The following is a 22,117-nucleotide window of genomic DNA, read 5'->3' on the forward strand; positions in this document are numbered from 1 at the left end:
CCTTCTATGTATATCCTTTGTTAATATTAATAAATATTAATAAAGGATGTATTTAAAAGGGTAATTTTATTTTGAAATAGGAGAGAGGAAAATTCATGCTGTAATAATGTCAGAGTTTCCAGAGGAGTATGCTGTGAAATTGTTTGTCTAAACACATTTTATTTGGGGTTCAGTATGAATTTTCAATAGATGTTTTTTCAGATAAGAAAGCAGTAATTCAAACAATTATATAAACAAGGAGATCAGAGAGGATTTATCCTGAAGGGTATAAAATGAATCAAGAGCTTTTTTGTGGGTCATTATATGATCAGCTCCCCAATGCAAAGTAAGGTAGGTGTCTACGCTAAGAAGGCTTTGTGAAATGAAATGTTCTTATTCTAATTCTTTTTTTCATTTTCACCATTTTAGTTGATATTCAAAAATGGCAAATGCTAAGTGATAATTTGCTTCTATAGATTCCGAGAATTCTAATTATTGCTTCAAAATTGTTCAGTGGTGGGTAAAGGTAGGTGAACTACATATATAAGGATAAGAAAAAATTTCATTGACTTAAGAGGAACAACTGGTCAATTCCCTCATGAAGGCTAATTGATGTTCATGGCTTTCTCTTTCTATTTATGTTTTGATTTAAACATTTTTATCAATTGAATAATCTGTATATTAAATCCTGTCAATTACTAATGGTTATCTTTGATGATCATATACTTCTAGGAAAACTTAGAGTAAATTCACTTTGGATAGTGTCCAATGTACATTCCCTGTCTTATAGTACATTTTGGTTTCTAGAAAAATGTTTTAGTGAAGTTCCTGGATTGTGGGCAATTGATTCTTTTCATAACATAGTAAGGAATTTGGAGAGAAAAGATTGGCAAAGGAAATTAGAAAAGTAGAGAACAATGTGTTTATTAAGAATGAAGGTAGTAAGAGCAAAAAAAGGGAGGAAGGGAGGATAAGGTGGGGTAAGTGGCAAAGGAAAGAAGATATCTTGTAATAAAGAAAAATGCTGAAAGTGTAGACAGATGGTTGTGCCACTGAAAAAGACATCTCACATTATTTAGGGCCTGAAATCATATCATGCCTTCTGTGTTTAGGAGTTCAATAAATCATTTATCATGATTTTAAAAGAGGCAATTAAGTTGCAGAGATTAGAATCCAGGTGACAATAAAGGAGAAATTATGGCAGATCATATAGGGAGGTATTAACTAATACTGATTTATATAGTGTTATATAGTTACTGGTCTTTCTTCCATACCATTCCAAGAGCTTCACAGATATTGTTTTATTCTTTTTATGATTTTAGGAAGGAGCATATGGAAAAATGAAGGCAAAAGATGTTAAGTTGCTCAGTTACACATAATTGTAATAAAAATCTAGAAGCAGAATTCTAGATCACTGACTCTCAAAGAATAGGGACCTGACACTAATTTATCACATAGAATCACAGTCTTTTTGTGCTGAAAAGAACTTCTCAATCATCTACTGGTTCTAAGCCTTCCTTTTATAGATGAGGCAATTGAAACTCAGAAAGATTCTGTAGGTAAAGTTTCAGTACTTGCGATAAAGGGGAAAGAATAGTTCTTACTTTTTTTTATATCCACAAAATTATACAGCTACCATTGCTAGTAATTCAGCATTTTTAATTTTTCCTTTTTTAGAGTTTTACATTTATAAGAGGAACTTTGAAAAAATATAGTATCTGTAATGAATATGACAACAACGGGTAAAAGTTCTAAAACAGTGTTTTATCCTACAATTTAAAATAGGAAGGGAAAACTGAAGGGGGGAATCAGAGGGGGAGATAAACCATGAGAGACTAGGGACTCCAGGAAACAATCTGAGTGTTTCAGAGGGGTGGCGTGAGGGGATGGGGTAGCCCGGAAATGTGTATTAAGGAGGGCACGCGTTGTAATGAGCACTGGGTGTTATACACAAATAATGAATCATGGAACACTACATCAAAAACTAATGATGAGGGGCACCTGGGTGGCACCGCGGTTGAGCATCTGCCTTCGGTTCAGGGTGTGATCCCGGCGTTATGGGATCGAGCCCCACATCAGGCTCTTCCGCTATGAGCCTGCTTTTTCCTCTCCCACTCCCCCTGCTTGTGTTCCCTCTCTCGCTGGCTGTCTCTATCTCTGTCGAATAAATAAATACAATCTTTTAAAAAAAAACAACTAATGATGTACTGTATGGTGACTAACATAACACAGTGAAAAATAATTGGTTGGGTTTGTCTCTCTGTGTTTTCTAGATGAGAAAAAAAGGCCCAGACAGATTAAATATTTTAGTCAATTTCTCATAGATCCATGGGAAATTTTGAAATAGAATTCTATTCCTTAACTCCAGGACTCACCACTAGATCACCACACATCTATTTTATGTAGAATCACAGAGCTAGAATATGTAAGTTAATTATTTTTTGTGCAAAAACCCAGTAGTTGGCTGGCTAGAGAGTCAAGAGCCATATGATCATGATGGCTGAGTATTTTATGTCATTTTTAGAGGATCCTCTAGGTCTGTGGCTCTAAAATAATGGAACCAAGTCTGTACCATAAAGGGAGCTCACATTTGCGAAACATTTGAGAAAACCAGACTCCATGAGCAAGGAATTCTGATATTTTTGTCTTTAATTGAAATACCAAAAAATTCTGAAGAATACTTGAATATGCAACATTTTAGCCAAAGGAGTTAACCAGGGAAACTTTTTAATGGATTCACTTCACTTGTTTATTCAGAAGAAATTTTTGATAATTTTGTGTCTCAGAGTCATAATTTGGACCCTTTCAGAGCACTTAGAGCCATATTTTTCTTTTTAGTGCTCATACTTACCTCCTCTATCAGCCCTTGAAGTCAAGGATCATAACTTATCCATTTTGTATTTCTCATTGCCTGGTTCAAATGCCTTCTATATATTTATCTAATTTATCTGATGTTAGTCATAATAATATTATCTAGCTCACTATAATAACCAGTTGATATTGAACAAACTCTTCATTAGACAGGTTCTATTGAGATACATATTCTCCTTCTGTCTGAGGCATAATGGACTCTCTGTTGTCTTCCATTCAGCCAAAACTTATTCTACTTTCCTGGCTAACCCACAGTGGGTCTGTCTGTAATGGTATTTCTCTGTGTCAACCTATATTTTTTGCTTCTATAGTTTTTTTTTTTAAGATAATACATTCCATACATTTTCTTAATGAAATAATTTTTGTTTGTCCAACTCCACTTTATTTCAACCATGGTTTCTAGATTTCTGGGTTAGCCCTTTAACACCAGTGGTGATTTTAGGTGATCTATTCTGGAAGTTCTCTAGCTTTGTCTTTCTTCCTCGATAGACATTGGATAGAATTATATGCAAGATGATTTGTGCTGAGATGGTACTGAAATTTGATTATACTTTTTCTTGGTTTCTTTAGGCTTTCTGATCATGAGCAGTCTGTTGACCTTTTAAGTTAACAAACTAAAGTTTTTAGAAAACTACAGTTCTGAGAAAGCCCCTACTGAAGCCTCCCTTTTAGCTGACTTCTTACAATTAGAGGCAGGTATTCGGACTGTTTCCACTGAGTGAATTGTTTTATACTTAATTGACATTACGTGTCTCTGCCACTGTTCTGTTGTGATGTTTCAGGCTTTCCTTTTCAGTGCCCAGTGCTGCTAAGTGGCACTTTGCAAGCAGGACCTTCACTATGTGAGTTCCTACATTACGAGGTATGTGGCTCATAGTCACATCTAAATGCATAAAGAAAGGTTATTGAGAATATTAACTATATAAAAGCACCTAATATAGGGCTTAGAATGAAGTAGGCATTCAATAAATACAAATATTTACACACACACACACACACACACACACACACACACACTTTAGCTCTTTCTAAATGTCCCTCCTGAATGTCCTAAAGGATACATGTAATAGATTCTTTACTTTTGTCTTTGATTTAGCATGACTGCTATCTACCTGATGTCCATGCTTTTTGGCCTTGCATGTGGGCAAGTAATGTCTTTTTGTTTCCCAACTGAGTATACGATGCATGTTGAAAGGAAAGAGTGTGCTTATTGCCTAACCATCAACACCACCATCTGTGCTGGATATTGTATGACACGGGTATGTAGTTCATCTCACTTCTTTTGGCTGTAAATTAGATAAACCTAGACTCAGTCCATTTCTATCCAGAAAGGAAATGAGATAAATAACAACCTCATTTCCTAAATTTACTGGTTATTGGCTCCTTAGAGGCCCCAGGTTATAATATTATATGGATCTACTTAGCACAATTGGTACAGATAATTTTATAATAGTTTTATTCCCAGAATTTATTTAAACCTTATATTGTCCCCATGATCAAGAATAAGAGAGGTGTGTGTGTGTGTGTGTGTGTGTGTGTGTATGTGTGTGAGTGAGTGATTTTTGTCTCTATAGGATTCAGTGTGGATATATTGAATTGGTACTGGGGAATGGGATAATCCTCCCCCAGTCTTATTTGTGTCAAAGGAATATAAGTGAATTAACATTACACTCCTTTTTCTGTTCTTTCCTCAGGATATCAACGGCAAACTGTTTCTTCCCAAATATGCTCTGTCCCAGGATGTTTGTACATATAAAGACTTCATGTACAAGACTGTAGAAATACCAGGATGCCCACGCCATGTTACTCCCTATTTCTCCTACCCTGTAGCTGTAAGCTGTAACTGTGGCAAGTGTAATACTGACTATAGTGACTGTATACATGAGTCCATCAAGACAAACTATTGTACCAAACCTCAGAAGTCCTATGCGGTGGGATTTTCTATCTAACTTCAATAGTGATGTAACTTGCAATTCAGTTAAATGTGTTCATCTGGAATAAAATGAATAAAATATCAATATATTTCACAACACATTGTGTACATTTTGAGTACTATTTCATCCAAACCCATACCCACACATGTATCGGAGAGCCTACAGGCTTTAGAAGAAAAGGTGAATGAAAGAGCCTTTGGAACTCATATGAGATAGTTTCCCCATGAAAGGGCAAGCTGCAGGTAAAATGGCAAACAGGGATATGAAATACTAACTAAAGACAGCCTTGAACAGGCTTTCTTAACAGAAAGCCATTACATGACGTTTGTCTTTACATAGAAAATGAATGTGGGGATGTTGCAGAGTTATAAGGGTAATGCGATCAGAAGCTGAAAGAACATAGGGCATCAGGGTACTAGAGACACTTGTTTCTAAAGGCTAGAACCAGGACTGAAGAGGACATGGAGAGCAAAAGATATGTGAAATCTGCAATGTGGCACTTTATTCTAGTTATTCAAATGCACAGGATAGAACTTAACCAAAACTCAGTTGACAGTATATTCTATTCTAAAAGCTGTTCTCTTTAATTTAATTACTTTGATGGGTCAACTGACTTATGAAAGTTATACCCCAAAAGCCTAGAAAAGAGGCCATGATCATTTTACATGTGGAAGTCTAAATCCTTTGTATTCTTTCAAGTAATAGAAGACAATTTTCAGTATATATACCAAAAGCAACTTGTGCTGTTTTAGCTTTTGATGACCTGAAAAATTAGTATGATTATGAAAGATTTTAGGGACGGGGGAGAGTGCTAAGTGATTAAATAACATAGAATCATCCTAAATTCTAATCTAAACCTTCATCAATATTGAAACACTGTTTTCTGGCAAATGCACTTGGCAAGTGGCTATTTCTTTTTCCTTCCTTAGGTACTCTTTCATGAGTCTGGTTTCAACAGATGCATGAAGTGAGACAGACCTAGTGCCCTGCAGACTTGACCTCAAAAAGATGATTATCCTATATTTGTCCATTTTTCTCCATCTAAACTGGTATCATCAGGGTAAAAATCATCAATTATCAACAGGGATGGTTGGCTTTGCTGTATCCCACAGTCACTGGCTGCATTCAGCTGGGCATCTTGTAAATGCCTATATGCTGACAATGCCCTGTGTGTGTGTGTGTGTGTGTGTGTGTGCAGGTGGTGAGATAGTGTAGATGGATTAGTACCAGGCTCATGATCTGCTAATGGGGAGGGAATAGTTGTACATTTATATACGAAGTCAGGGATCCACATTATGCTTACCTTAATATTTGAGGTTGACATCAGCGTAGTCTTCAAATATTAATCTGAGGGTTTAGGTTCTCATATCGCTTGATAACATGAATACTTAAAGCTGCAGGATTATAACATCCCTTCTAGAAACTGTATGTCAAACATAGATCTGATTAATGAGTAAAATGTCTGATGTTCAAACCTAACTGGCACTAATCACATATGACTTTCATGGAAGCTGAAATTGACAAGGCATGTTGGGGCATGAGAGCTCCCCCTCCTAGCTGGTGGATGCCATTCTGAACAAGATTTCCTTTTAATAATTTTCACATTTTTATCAAGATCTTTCTTTGAAAGAATCACTGATCAAAAGTCAAGTTCTTTCTATTTAATGGTTTTGTCCCTTGGTACCAGGAAGGACTTTTCCTGGTTGTCCTGTCCTATGTCAGAGGGAAAGTGCATAGCAGTTAGAAACCACTTAAGACTACATCTGAGCAACAAGGAAGTTAGCAGGGAGAAGCTCTCAGGTACTTCTCATCTAAAGTCTATCTTTTCAGGGCATCTGGGTGGGTCAGCTGGTTACGTGTCCCAACTCTTGATTTTGGCTCAGCTCATAATCTCGGGGTCTGTGGGATTGAGCCCAGTGTCAGGCTCTGTGCTCAGTGGGGAGTCTGCTTAAGATTCTCTCTCCCTCCCCCCATGCTCTCTCTCTCAAATAAATAAACAAATCTTAAAAAAAAAAAAGCTTATTTTTTCAAGGTTTTAAGTGTTGGAAGTCACCCTGAAGCTTTGAGCCAGCATCACCTTATTCAGTACATGGTTTTTATTTTATTTTATTTTTTTAAAGATTTTATTTATTTATTTATTCGACAGAGATAGAGACAGCCAGCGAGAGAGGGAACACAGCAGGGGAGTGGGAGAGGAAGAAGCAGGCTCACAGCAGAGGAGCCTGACGTGGGGCTCGATCCCATAACGCCGGGATCACGCCCTGAGCCGAAGGCAGACGCTTAACCGCTGTGCCACCCAGGCGCCCCTTGGTACATGGTTTTTAAAAGAAGTTTGACGTTAAAGAAAATACAAAACTTAACATAACTATACACAAAAGAGATAACAAAACAATTCCAAATTGTATGATGGTTTTATTTTTTTATCTTTTTTATTTTTTATTTTTATTTTATTTTATTTTTTTAAAGATTATTTATTTATTTATTTATTTATTTATTTTTGACAGAGATAGAGACAGCCAGCGAGAGAGGGAACACAAGCAGGGGGAGTGGGAGAGGAAAAAGCAGGCTCATAGCGGAGGAGCCTGACGTGGGGCCCGATCCCATAACACCGGGACCATGCCCTGAGCCGAAGGCAGACACTCAATGACTGTGCCACCCAGGCACCCCTATCTTTTTTTTTTTTTAAAGATTTTATTTATTTATTTGACACAGAGAGTGAGAGACAGCCAGCGAGAGAGGGAACACAAGCAGGGGGAGTGGGAGAGGAAGAAGCAGGCTCCCAGCAGAGGAGCCTGATGTGGGGCTCGATCCCAGAATGCCAGGATCACGCCCTGAGCCAAAGGCAGACACTTAACAACTGAGCCACCCAGGCACCCCATGTATGATGGTTTTAAACCAGGACTCTAGGTCTGAAAATAGCCAACTGAAATATTTATTGGCATTTATACCAATTAAGGGAGAAATGTTCTCCCTGTGAAGGCAAACCTGGAGTCATGCATGCCTTCTAGAAGTCTCTGCTTAAAGCGACCCTGAAAGCAGACTAGTGAATGCTGCAGGAGCACACTGAAAGAATTAACTGAGTGTTTTTGGGAAGACTGAGTGCAGGTATAAACTTGAAGGAATAGCTGATGAACTTTTTGAAAAAACAGCAAAACTTCAAAGATGTTTTAAAACACTATCTCAAAAGAACTGCTTGGAATGAAATGTGTTATTGATAACACAACCTGTAAGGTTGCAAATTCAGGAACCATAATCTGGATAAAAATCCAAAGTCAGTTAATAGTTTAGATAAGAGAAGGCTTTTGTGAATTCTGAAAATTCTAACCCTTCAGAAAAAGCAAGTGAAAATTAATGTGTCGCAGGATCAAAATGAAGTTGTTTCTGAAAGGCCATAATCAAAAGGCTAGGTTCTCCTCTTTTGCAAGGGCTTGGGAAATGTGGGCAAGGACGTGGTCTTTGCATGAAAGAAGCAGAGAGAAGAAGCAACAGTGAGAAAAAGGTATACATGCCTGTCCAGACATCTTGGAAAAACTACCTCATCAGATATGTCTGCTTTAATTCCAGGAAATCTTCACTTTCAGGTCACCAGATGGTGTGCAGTCAGGCTTTGGTGCTAGATGCATCATGTGAACCCAAGAGTCTATTCCCTGGAGTTTGGCAGCACAAAGGTGGTTAGCAATTCCTGATCATCATGGGCCTGTCCTGCGAAGTCAAAGAGTCTTTCTGGAGGTGTCTTTTCCAACAGATGAAATCCCCAGGTTGCAAGGTATGCTGCTTAGGGTCATTATCTCCTGGGAGTGCACTTCCTCATTCAGGGACCCGGAGTGATTGACAACAGGGCTGGAGTAGGCCAGCAGGTGGAGTGGCTGATTGCAGGGTGCGGCACAGGGCATGGAGTACCTGCTGGACATGGGCAGGTTCGTGCTTTCTTCTTCAGCATTGGGGTCTGGGGGCAGGGGTGCACCTCCTGGAAGTGTGGGATGTTGATGATAGAGTAGGGGGTTGACTTTCATTGGGATCACAAGTGTAGTGCGTTCCACTGGGGTATGCATGTCTGTTTCCATCCCAATTTTTACTTCCTAGCCGGGACTCCTCCCTGACATTCCTCCAAGTGCCCCTTGCCCTGTACCACCCCCACCCACATTTTCAATTCAAATGACAGAGGTGGGCATGCTATTTAGGCTCAACCAACCCTGACTGAGGGATGGGTATGTGAACTAATCTCTTTCAGTGGGAGTCAGTCTCAGGACTTTTATTATAACTATTGGACAAAGAGGAATGTTTGGCCTGTTGGGGTTTGTAAGCTCTGAGAGCCTAGAGCCACTGCTGGCCATCTTGGCATCTCCTGGAAGCAGCCAGCTCGAGAATAAAGCCAACCCAGAGCACAGCAAGAGAGAATGAAGGAGAGAAACCTAATGATAACATTCGAGTCTAATCAGAAGCTGGCTTCAACTCTAAATGAAATTGTAACCTTTAATCATAACTGCTTAAGCTAGTCGGAGTTGGGTTTCTGACACTTCCAACTGAAAAGTACTGACTAATTCAGCATCTTTCCCATTAGTTTCAAAAGATCGCATCCCCCATTTCCTTCAGGACTTTGTTTTCTCTTTTATCTTCTCTTCCTTTTTATTGACCTTTTCTCCTCAGCAAGAATCGTTCTTCAATCTCTTCCTAAATAAAAAAGCAAAAGCAAAAACAAGCAAATAATCTTGTGAGACTCTGCAAACTTCTGTTTATTTGCTCCTTTCTCTTTGAATTCTTATTCCAGTTTGTGGTGTGTGTGTATGTGTATGTGTGTAAAAACCCTATCTTAATCTGTTTGGACTGCTATAACAAAATACCACAGGCTAAGTAGCTTATAAACAACAGACACTTATTTGGAGGCTGGAAGTTCAAGGTCATGGTGCTCAGCATGGTCATATTCCAGTGAGAGATTTTTTTCCTAGTTCATAGCCGGTCTTTTCTCACTGTGTCCTCACTTGGTGGAAGGGCCAAGAGATCTCTGTGGTGTCTCTTTCATAAGAACACTAATCCCATTCATGGGGGCTCCACTCTCATGACCTGGGAACCTCCAAAAGACCTCACTTCCTAATACCATTACAGTGGGCATTAGGATTTCAACGCATGAATTTTAGGGAGACATAAACATTCAGACAATAGCAAGCCTCCTACACTGATCATTCATTTCCTCACTTTCATTCTCTTCTCAACCCACTATGGTTTGACTTCTACTCCTATCTTCCCTTGAATCTGTTTCAAGTAAAGTTGACAATGACAAAGTTCCAATGTACAGGTCCTGATCTTCTCTGACCTCTGTGCTACCCTAGAGGGCCCAGTGGAGGTAGCATATTGGATTCACAACACAATACATCTAAGGCATTTATAATCAGTCCTAATGAGGCCAGAGTCAACATTTTCTCTTTTCACGCCTTTTCTCGCTACCCTTCTCTATGATGAGTAGAAATCCATGCTGTGGTCTAGCATGCAACTGTAATGTAGTTCTGAACTGTACTTCTTCTGGAAATGTAATTTTGCTTTGTGCTATCGGAGTGAAATTTGCACATTTTGTGAAAGAAGTGCTAGTGCTGTGATAATCTTGTGTAACCTATTGACCCTTTGGACACTGTTAAATGTAGAACATATGAGAAACTACCCATTTCAGTAAAAGACGGTTTAGATGGCAGCTATTGAAGGAGTGCAGGTAGCTGATAGAGACCCTCCAGCCTGAGGTGGAGGAATGGATGGCGAGTAAAGAGCTGTTTTGGGCTTTAAACTTTACTGGTAGAGGATTCTAGTTTTTGAAACTTTCTCACTGAGGTCTTCAATGTGAAAGGCTGCCCATATTGTTCAAATATGGGCACTACTACTTTCATGTTGCAGATTCCTAAACTATAGTTCTAGGTCAAACTCCCTTCCTGAGCTTCAGGGTATGAACCCAATGCCTGATTATGTTTCTTCTTGGATGTCCTATAGTCATCTCCAACTTGCTTCATCACTGCAGTCTGCTTTTTCTCCGGGGTGCCACCATCCTTCAGCTGTCAGGAAACCTGGGAATGATTCCAAGTTCCCCTTTCCCTCGATTACCCCTGTATCTGTCTACTTCTTGGTAGGAATCCCAGTATGTTAGTTAGAAATCCTCACGAATTCCTCTGGCCTTTGCCCTCCAATCATTGTTCATACTAAAGCTGAGTGATTTTTAAAAGATTCAAATTTGGGGCGCCTGGGTGGCTCAGTTGGTTAAGTGCCTGCCTTCGACTCAGGTCATGATCCCAGGGCCTGGGAATCGAGTCCCGCATCAGGCTCCTTGCTCACTGGGGAGCCTGCTTCTCCCTCTGCCTGTTGCTCCCCCTCCTTGTGCTCTCTCTGAGACAAATAATTTTTTAAAAAAAGGTTCAAATTTGATTTTGTAACTCATTGTTTAAAATTTTTTTTAATGATTTTTTATTATATTATGTTAGTCACTATACAGTACATCCCCGGCTTCCGATGTAAAGCTCGATGATTCATTAGTTGCGTATAACACCCAGTGCACCATGCAATACGTGCCCTCCTTACTACCCATCACCAGTCTATCTATTCCCCCACCCCCCTCCCCTCTGAGTCCCCCAGTCTGTTTCTCATAGTCCATAGTCTCTCATGTTTCGTTCCCTCCTCTGATTATCCCCCCTATCTTTATCCCTTTCTTCCCCTACCGATCATCCTAGTTCTTATGTTCCATAGATGAGAGAAATCATATGATAGTTGTCTTTCTCTGCTTGACTTATTTCACTTAGCATTATCTCCTCCAGTGCCGTCCATGTTGCAGCAAATGTTGAGAATTCGTTCTTTCTGATAGCTGAGTAATATTCCATTGTATATATGGACCACAGCTTCTTAATCCAGTCATCTGTTGAAGGGCATCTCGGCTCCTTCCACGATTTAGCTATTGTGGACATTGCTGCTATGAACATTGGGGTGCATATGGCCCTTCTCTTTACTACGTCTGTATCTTTGGGGTAAACACCCAGTATTGCAATGGCTGGATCATAGGGTAGCTCAATTTTTAACTTTTTAGGGGACCTCCACACTGTTTTCCAGAGTGGCTCTACCAACTTGCATTCCCACCATCATTGTTTAAAATTTTTGCCGTGTTGGCTGTACAAAGATCAGATTCCTTGGTACAGCTTAACGGAGCCCTTCATCTCGCCAGTTCTTGACATGCCCTCTTGGAATGCTTCCGTGCTGTTTCAGGGTCTTCTTGATGTCTTTCCCCCAGTGATCCACTTTTCTTCTCTACTGCTATTACTTTTTATTTGGATAATTTGTATGAGTTCTTCAGGACTCAGTTTAGAGACCTCAAAAGTCAGAAAATCTCTCTCCCCAGACCATCTTCTCCAAAGTAGAGAGGGTCTACTCCTGGTTAATGAATATCATAGCACTTACCTTGTGGGAATTATATTTCCCTGTTTTTTTCCCCACTCTGAGCTCCTTGAAGGCAGAATTCTCTTGTTCATCTTAGCATATCACTATCTTCTAAAGAGTTTTTTCAAATGTATAAAATAGCAGTCCTCAAGCAAAGTAAAAAAAATTCTTAGAGTGGGTTGTATCTTATAAGACAGAGCAGGCCCAGAGGAAAATATAGGGACTCTGGCTATGGCTGTTGATACAAGTCTTTGAATTAAGATAGAATTGGGAAATATATCAAAAGCTATTCATTAAATTCAACAAATTAGTGTGCTCAAATAGGTATTTGGTATCATGCAGAAGTATCTTCAGTTGTGCATGGTGATGCACATTTGATTTATAATCAACAGAGACTCTCATCAATATAATAATTATAACAATTTAGATAATATTCATTAATTGCCAGGTCTGCTAACCTCATAGTTGGTTGTTTCTTTTAATTTAAATTTCTTCTATTTAATATAAGTAAAACCATCATTAAATTACACAAGGAAAAAAAAACAATGAAAACAAATCCCAAAGCTTCAGATGGGTTTCTGGCACATTAGCTAAAAATTTTGTGAAATCAGCATAGATTTTGCTTCGCAACGTTCAGGACGTATTACTTCTACGCTTCATGCTTTCCCTTTCCCAGGAGATAGCCACTGGAATAGTGCTTTCCTGGAATGTATTTAACTTTTGTTGACAGTGAGGATACCAACAAAATGATTAATAACATTTTGCAGTAGTGTGGTCTTTTTACCTTTCAATGGATACCTACATATAATAACTTACAGGTACATTTTATAGGAAAAAATAGTCATGTTGAAAGAAAGTAGAAACTTTTTGTGCCCCTTAAAATATACCTTAATATAAATTTGATTTTGATGAGTCCAAATGAAGAGATGATGTAGTTAATTGACTGGCTTCAGGGGCCCACGAATGCTCCCTCATCGGGGTGGGTAAAATAGGGTTGCTGAAATCAGGGGGCTGGTGGTCAAAGGGGATGTCAATGGAACAGTGAACCAGGAAAGTTCCTGAACTCCCAAGGATGCCTCTTCCTTTTATCTTTGGTACTTACTTCAGAAGGGAAGATATGCTATCTCCTTCACTGCCCACTTCCCACAAGACTCGTTCTCATCAAGTAAACGTATTAATGGGGCACCCGGGGAAAGGAGAGCCACTCTCCTGGATGGCTGTGCTGCGGCTTTACGGATTGAACCACGGACAACACAGGAGCTGTTCCGGGGACAAGATGTATAATTTGGATAAGACAATGTTAATTGAAATCCACTTGCACAAAGGTCCTTAGGGTGTTGCTTTTAAGTCTAGTTCCTCATAGTAACACTACAGAAGGGTTACTCTCTTTCTTTTCTTTTTTTTTTTAAACTATATTGTTTGGTAGTTGCACATTTAGATAAATTGTGTAAAGGTGCATATAAAGATATAATAGAATTTTAAGATAAATCAAACAAGCAACTCCAGCACATAGAAAATTTAATTTGAAATAAAATAGTTAATCAAGAAATTTTAATTCAGTGCTTTGGAACCAGATGCTTAAGAATATGTTTGGGTCTGATCTCAAATCAGTTCAGGTAAACAGATATAACCAAAACTTTATATATATATTTGTGTGCATATATATGTACCCATATATGTATACACGTATGCAGGTCCATACGTGTACACACATTCATGCATACATATACTCAAGTCATATATGTATATATATTCAAGAGTTATATATTCAAGATACATAGATTCAAGACACATAGATTCAAGATATCTAGGAATTCAAGATATATACAGATTTATGATATATAAAAATCTGCCCTCACGCAGAGGTGGGATTCTCTAATTTTACTCATGGCACATATTTTGGAAAAATTACTCCCAAAGGGACACATTAACCATAGATGGAATGGGTTTCTACTCTTCCACTTTTAAGTATTGTAGTCTTCTCATGGTTGTTAATTCAGGTATAGAATGAAACTCAGTGTTTTTGAATCAGAGATGACTCCGAGGTGGAAGAAACCTATGCACTTGGGCCTGTGTTCAGGTAGAGGACGAACTAAAGCCATGAAGCGAGATGGGCTGTTTGTTCTTTACTTAAGAGGTTATATTTCTCACCTACTGGCATATAAACATCTATTTCATGAAGTCATTTTCTTAAAATAATCTTTTCTTTAGCTATAGACACAGTAAAGTAGCCATGTACAGTTACATTTTTAGCTTGCTTCCAATCTTTTTTTTTTCAGAAAAGCTTCCTCCAAAGTTAGTAGCAGTAGCAAGCATGGCAGAAGTGTGGTTCTCTATGCAAATGAGACTATTTGTAGTGGTTAGGTCTTTTCAGCAAAACGTTTTGTAGAAGTTTCTTGGGAGTGCACACTTTCCTTTAGTGCGTACCCAAAGACTTGTGTTCTCACAGGTGTATGAACTTACCGGGGTTTCCAGAGTCCCCAGTACTTTCACTTTTGTGTGGCCTTTTAAAATGCAATTAAAAACCCTCCATGATCTACTAAACGTACTAAGTTGTTAAAAATTGACATAGATATCAGTTTAGATTCTAAATTTGGGTTTACTTACCTAAATTGAAGCATCAAGACCATAAAGAATATGAAAATTTTATTTTTATAGGATATTTACACAGAAAAAACATATTTCTGCTTTGTGGGTTTCAGTCTTTTAATTTCCTTAGCTTGTCTCTGCTGTGTGCACACAACTAGTAGATGCTTTTCGTTCTTTCTTTCAGTTTGGCCAAGGATGCTTGTGATATAATATTTGAATAAGGAAGGATTTTGTTTTATCTTAAGGGGTGAAAATTGTAGGTCAAAATCTATAAAGAAGAATTCTCTAGGTGAATAAGAAAATACAAAAAATTAGAAAAATATGTAAACTCAAGTTATGAGGTATTTCAAAGATACAACAGTGCCATTAAAAATTCTCTTTCCTACTATTTGCAACTGCCAGATCTCTTGCTTTAGTCTTTCTGTACATTTGGAGAAACACAGAAAAATTTGAGATAAAAGCCCTTTTGTTCACGTGAGGGCTGCTGTAGTTACGAGCAGAGTCAGAAAAAGAAAGTAATAAAGTGATATTTAAATGTATTTATATAAGAACAAAAAATTTCCTTAAAAAGTTACTAAAAGCCTTTTTTTTCAAGTCCTAAAAACACTCACTTTTATAGGGCACATGATTGTCTGTGTGACCACTCTTTCCAGAGGGAGTTTTTTTTTTTTTTAAATACTAGGAAAGTATGACTTATTCAAATTAGATTTTCCATGCTATATTTAGTTTTACAGATGTGTTTAGTTCTAAAACTGTGGTTTACTGTGTTCTGGGGAGAGTATGTATATAAAAAAATCCCAGGAAACCCTTACACCTAATTCAGACGCAATTTTAGCACTACACCACGATCTCTCAAGTCCTGTAGTTTATTGCTTCTGTTAACCAGAAATCCTGAACTCTCCGTATCTAACTTTCTATGGCTAGAATCTGAGAAAATGACCCATTATCATTTCTTCTGAATAGCCACGTTTTTCAAGTTTCTCAAAGTCTGATGATCTTTTTCTGAGAGTCAAATAGGTTGTTCCTCTGATATAACAAGAACCAGGAATTTCCAGCAAACAGATTTCATTATGTACAATGCATACACCAGAAACACACAGATCACACATGACTCTCAGTCAATATACACAGCATTCACTCGAGGGGTAAACGAGTAATGAGCCAAACATACATACATGTGCAAATGTACGATTAACAGCATATTATTTTAGATCCGAGTGTCCTTTGAATATTAAAAATGAGCCAGGAGACAGTTCCGGTGACAGCCGTATGAAAGCTCTAGATCGCGATTTTCACGTAGAAGTAGCTTCAGATCACGTCTCGTGAGGTTCGTATCGCACAGCAAAGGACCATGCTGAATATCATGCCAAAGATCTGAAAAGAAGGAACCACTGGTTAGTGACTTTCAAATGATAGAAACTGATAAAAAAAAAAAAAGCAAACTGCATGGGTGTCTAACAAATAATTATAACCAATAATTACTGGCTATAAGTGGCATTTTTATATATACTACTTAATTATGGCTGCTGGCTGAAGACTGCTGTATTAACCTGTCGACTACGAGTTGTTTACACTTTGGTCTAAAGAGTTTCCTGTTGTTGGAAAAGCTCTGAACTTGTGCAACAGTGACCGCATATTACAAAGTAGAGCATCTCTTCATTTTTCCTGCTCCATTTTAAGGTACAAATGACGCTTCACTATTTAACCCTACAGTTTTCCCAAAGCATAAGCTGAGGTATTGGAACTATGGTATTACTCATGTCTTCTGCCTCTTGGATAATTCTTTGAAAAGCCAAATACTTGGCAAAACCAATGGCCACTGGTATGGTTTGAATAGAAGGATGTCAAAAGATCTTGCTTGTTGTCAATCATTTCCCCTACAATTTCGCAGAGCCTATAGGATGTTATCTGTGGGTGTGAAGTTTATAAACTACTGTCAATGTTTGTTTAAAGAAATCTATACCATAACCCTATGATTCTCTCCTCAATCCTATCCTACATCAGACTAGAATCGATAAATGTTAAATTTAAAATCCATGTATTATCTGCTATTATGGAAGGGAAGAGGTAAGCTTAAGTAAGGGAAGAGCCGGGAGCAGGGCTCTAAGCCTCTGGCTGCCAGAACTCAGCACCAGTGCATGGCAGGGGAGACACCTAATGGACGTTTGGCTAACTGATTACACTGTGCAACTCTTTATCTTAAGAAGAAAGGAATTACAGAAGGAACTTTGGGGGTGCTGATTCAAAATGACCAATAGAGGGCCTTCCCCCTTTAGTGTGGTTGTCAGGTTGGATGCAACCCTCGCTTCTGTCCTGGTTGTACTCGAAAGGGATCCCCTCAGAAAGGAACTTTTTCAGCACCGTCCTGCCACTGTCATGAGTTGGGGATGACTGCCTCCAGGATGTGCGCTCGGAGACTGTAGAACTGTTAGGAGTGTCTCTTTGATACCTCTGTAATGCAGCACATTTTCAAATGTTCTGCCTCAAAATTGTCCTCAGGAAGCCACAAAATAGCAACCAGGCTAGCCCCAGAGCCGGTGAGGAGGGCCTGAGAGATGTCCCTGGATTGGGAGGTCCTCAGCACAGTATTTCACCCGTTGCCTCACCTCTCTGTGCTCTAAACACAGAAAAGAGGGAAGATGCTTGTGTGTTCTGGAAAACTGCCAATTCCTTAATATTCCTTGTAATTCCCTTTGTCCCTTCCTTAGCTTACGCCATGAATTACTCCACGTAGAGAGCTAGAGGGTAAGTACTGCCTCAGCATTAGCTATTGTCGCTCAACCTCTGGACAGTGGAAATCACCTCTTTACTGGCCTGACTCAAATCCTGCCTCCCCCCCACTTACCTCCACACGGCAACACAGGTCCTTCTAACCCTTGGTGGCTTCCTTGTACCTTAAGGATAAAGCCCAGTCTCTCAAGGGCACACAAAGACCACAGTTACGTCGGCCCTCACACCCTCCTTACTGTCACTTCTTGCTGCTCCTGTCACTCCCTTCGGCCCCTATCAATTCTTGCACGCTCTTGTGCTTTGGAGGCCCAGAGCCGTGTGCAGGAGCCCGGGTGCACTAGGCATCACACTCTGCGTCTGTTATTCCCTCGCTCTGGATTCTGTGTCTGGGAGTACTCGGATTCTGTACAGAGCTAGCATTTATTGAGTGCTATCTTCCAGATACTTTATATGAGTTAATTCCTACAAATACTTTATATGTATTACCCCATTTTAGTTCACAACAATCTTACGAGGTTGGTACATTGAAGTCCTCATTTTACAGATGAGGGAATTGAGGAATAGAGAAATTAAGAAACTTTCCCATGATCCCAGGACTCGTGAGTAGTGGGGCTAGGGGGCGAACCCCGACAGTGTGCTGCCCGAGCTTGCACTGTCAGTCACTATGCTGCTTCTGCAAATCATACGTGAGAGAGAGTAACCCGGCAGGCTATTTTCAATTTCTAACAGTAAGAAGAGACCGAGAATTGGAAAGGACTTGTCTCGTTTCAGCTTGCTGGCCTATTGCAATGATAAACTCAAGGTCATAATTAGGTTAAAGTTAAAATTGGCATCATATTTTAGAGAACTGAGTATTGCTACATCAAATGAGCTTTGTTCTTAGAAGATGTCCTGTCAACAAATGTCTGTCTTTAAGAGAAATCTCTCCTAAGATACTGCCATATCACACTTGAAGACAAAAAAGATGCAAAGGCTTCTTAGAAAGCAAAAAAGGTAAGTTCTGGAACTTTCTCACCGTGAGACCTGCAATCCCAATACCAACAATTCCGATGAGCTGGAGCTTAACACTGATTATGGCCTCAATTTCATCAATGCAATTCTGTTTTGGAAAAAAAACAGTCAGGAATAACAAACAATGGTACCTGTGAGTCATCACTCTGACCCAACCCTCTCCTCTACAGAGCGTCCTGCGAAAGTTAATCCGCGTCAGCATCGGCTCACATCTACCACTCCTCTTACATAGCACCATCCTGATAACCTCCAAGCAAAAATGTGTATCGGGGAAAAAATACAATCCTCTCCTTTTGGTGGAATGTTCCTATTTAGGCCAACGACTGCTTCAGAACCCTGAAAACTGGCTGGAGGAGGCTATTCTAGGACCTGAAGCATTTAAAAATTTGGGGCATCTTCTTGCTTTCAGCGTATAAAAATAAGTAAAATATCCCCCAAATAAAGTTCCTTGCTTTTGTAATGTTATTAATAATTTAAAAGACTTTCTACCTACTTGGTCCAATTTACTATGCAAGGTAGGTATTACCTAGTAAGAGGCTTAAAAGTCTGTACAGGTTCAAATTAAACAAAGGAAAACTGAATGTTAACAGTTAGAGGACCACTCTTTTCTATGATGGCTGGGCTGGGTGGGTCTCTATCCTTTCATCTGCCCCATAGAGACTTGTGCAGGGCAGGTTCAAAGAATGGGGGATAATTGGACAGGGAGCAGAACAGATCACTTGTAATTATAATTAGTTTCTCCAGCTTCTATCTGGAATCCTCTTAAGTACAGAGGTATGCTCTCTATGCAATTTTGTATTTAGGCTGCCAGGTCTTTTTACTTGTCACTGGTCAACTCCCTTCAATACGCACATAAGCTATATGAAAACTTTACCACTATTCTTATGTCTCCTATCATACTGCATTCATTCATTCATTCATTCATTCATTCATTCAACAAACAGTTCTTGAACGTCTACCTTGCATCAGGCAGTCACTGGAATAGTGTGGTAGATACGGCGATAAGACATGATTTCTTCTGCCCTTAGGGAGCTCACATGATATAGACCCACAAAAAATATTACATTATAATACATTCTGGTAAAAGTTTGAGAACGACTGCACTAGATAGTGGCTCTCCCTGGAGAAAATGGGAGTCAACCTATAGAAATCCTCCAACCTTCTTCTCCTTCACCTATGAACTTATATGCTCCATTCGGTGCCAGGCACTGTTGTAGGCAGTGAGCATGCAAAGTCAACAAGGCAGCACTGCTTCTTACTTCCTTCTCTCTCTTCAAAGCCAAAGCAGTACCCATCTCTGTTGAAAGTTAACCCCTTTACTAGAACCGGATCTCTTTCTCTCTCCTCACCTCAGGAAGCCTGTGCTGTCAGTTATCTTTTCTCCTATACATTCAGCCTCTGCTTCTCCATTGACATTTCCACTCATCGTATAATGCCAGGCCCATGTTCTCCAGTCTAAAACAAAACAATCCCCTCTACTACTGTCCTCCTCTAGCTCTGCCCATATTCCCTCCTTGCTTTCACACCCAGCTTCTTTTTGTGGAGAAACTAATGTGTTGGTTTGCTTCATTGTAAAAGAAATATGTGCTTACTGTTCAAATTTCGGAAATTCAGTAGTTTCCCCTTATCTGTGGTTTTGCTTTTGCAGTTTGTTACCCGTGATGAACCACGGGTCTGGAAGCAGATGGCCCTTCTCCTAACATATTGTTAGGTCATTAGTAGTCCGATACCTAGTAATCGCATCATTTTATCGTCTCACATCATCACAAGAACAAGGGTGAGTATGGTACAGCAAGATATTCTGAGTGAGAAAGAGACCACGTTAACATAACTTTTATTATAGTATATGATTATGACTGTTTTCTTTTATTCTTATTGTTCATGTCTTACTGTGCCTAATTTATAAGTTAAACTTTATCGTAGGTATGTATGTACAGGAAAAAAGGCAGATTATATAGGGTTTGGTGCTATTCGTGTTTCAGCCACCCCCTGGGGTCTTGCCACAAACCCCCGCAGATAAGGGGAAACTACTGCAGATTAAAAAAAAAAAATAAGACATACTTGTATTCTTACACTAAAGATAATCACTAACACTGTTGGTGTATTCTTTTTCTTTTTTTGAAGATTTTATTTTTCTGAAGTTATCTCTATACCCACCGCAGGGCTTGAACTCACAACCCAAATATTGGGAGTTGCAGGCTCTACCAACTGAGCCAGCCAGCCACCCCTATTGGTATATTCTTTTCTTTTTTTTTTTTTTTAAGATTTTATTTATTTGAGGGAGAGTGAGAGAGCATGAGCGGGGGGGGGGGGGGGGGGAGGAGCAGGAGGAGGGACTAGGGCAAGCAGACTCCCCACTGAGTATGGAGCCCAATGTGGGGCTCATCACAGGACCTCAAGACCATGACCTGAGCCAAAGTCAGACGCTCGACTGATTGAGCCACCCAGACACCCCTGGTGTATTCTTAAACACAAACACACACTTAGTTCATTCTTTATACCCAACTATGTGTTTTTTAGATTTAAAATTGTGACTTCAAAATTAATTTCTTTAAAAATTCTTAGAAATAGTGGCTTTTAATGGTTGTAAAACAATTCATCATGATAGTACATAATTTAGACAATCCCTATTGTTATATATTAATGGCCTATTCAGTATTTTATTCTTATGAATAACACTGCAATGATACCATATCTTTGATTTCTTTTCCTTAAAATAAATCGAGGAGTGGAATTTCTAAATAGGAGAGCATGAACATACTTAACTCACTGGTCTTTTTAAATTTTAATTCCAGTTACTTAACATACAGTGTTATATCAGTTTCAGGTGTACAGTACAGTAATTAACACTGCCGTACGTCACCTGTGCTCATCACCACAAGTGCACTGCTTAATCCCCATCACCTATTTAACCCATCCCCCACTCCCCTCCCTTTGGTAACCATCAGTTTGTTCTCTATAGTTAAGAGTCTGTTTCTTGAGGGGCGCCTGGGTGGCTCAGTCATTAAGCCTCTGCCTTCGGCTCAGGGCGTGATCCCAGCGTTCTGGGATCGAGCCCTGCATTGGGCTCCTCCACTGGAAGCCTGCTTCTTCCTCTCCCACTCCCCCTGCTTGTGTTCCCTCTCTCGCTGGCTATCTCTCTCTGTCAAATAAATAAATAAAATCTTAAAAATGAAAGAGTCTGTTTCTTGATTTTTCTATTTTTTTCCCCTTTGCTTGTTTCTTAAACTCCACATGAGTGAAATCATACGGTATTTGTCTTTCTTGACTTATTTTGCTTAGCGTTATACTCTCCAGCTCCATCCATGTCATTGCAAATGGGGAGATTTCATTCTTTGTAATGGCTGAATAATATTCCGTATCTTCTTTATCCATTCAGTTGACGGACACTTGGGCTACTTTCTTATTTTGGCTATTGTTGATAATGTTGCTATAAGCATTGGGGTGCATGTATCACTTTGAATTAGTGTTCTTATTTTCTTTGGGTTAATAACCAGTAGTGCCATTGCTAGATCATAAGACGGTTCTATTTTTAACTATGTGAGGAGCCTCCATATTGTTTTCCACAGTGGCTGCACCAGTTTGCTTTCACACCAATAGTA

The 22,117-nt window shown here is 39.2% G+C and overlaps 2 protein-coding genes across 2 annotated transcripts in view; one reads left to right on the forward strand and one right to left on the reverse strand.

Moving 5' to 3' along the window:
* The first annotated feature begins 267 nt into the window (after positions 1–267).
* On the forward strand, positions 268–4,882 carry TSHB (thyroid stimulating hormone subunit beta). The gene is made up of 3 exons (XM_002925312.3): positions 268–330; positions 3,947–4,109; positions 4,545–4,882. The coding sequence occupies exons 2-3, from the start codon at positions 3,948–3,950 to the stop codon at positions 4,797–4,799; spliced, it is 417 nt and encodes a 138-aa protein (XP_002925358.1). The 5' UTR covers positions 268–330; position 3,947; the 3' UTR covers positions 4,800–4,882.
* Positions 4,883–13,686: 8,804 nt separating this feature from the next.
* TSPAN2 (tetraspanin 2) overlaps positions 13,687–22,117 on the reverse strand; it is a 56,904-nt gene continuing 48,473 nt past the window's right edge. Inside the window, exons 8-9 of the mRNA XM_034641754.1 lie at positions 18,520–18,603; positions 13,687–16,148 (exon numbers count right to left, since the gene is read on the reverse strand). Coding sequence (XP_034497645.1) covers positions 16,083–16,148; positions 18,520–18,603 — 150 coding nt within the window. The 3' untranslated portion in view covers positions 13,687–16,082. The remainder of the gene's footprint in view (positions 16,149–18,519; positions 18,604–22,117) is intronic.

This window comes from Ailuropoda melanoleuca, chromosome 2 (assembly GCF_002007445.2).
Source record: "Ailuropoda melanoleuca isolate Jingjing chromosome 2, ASM200744v2, whole genome shotgun sequence".
Taxonomy (NCBI): Eukaryota; Metazoa; Chordata; class Mammalia; order Carnivora; family Ursidae; genus Ailuropoda; species Ailuropoda melanoleuca.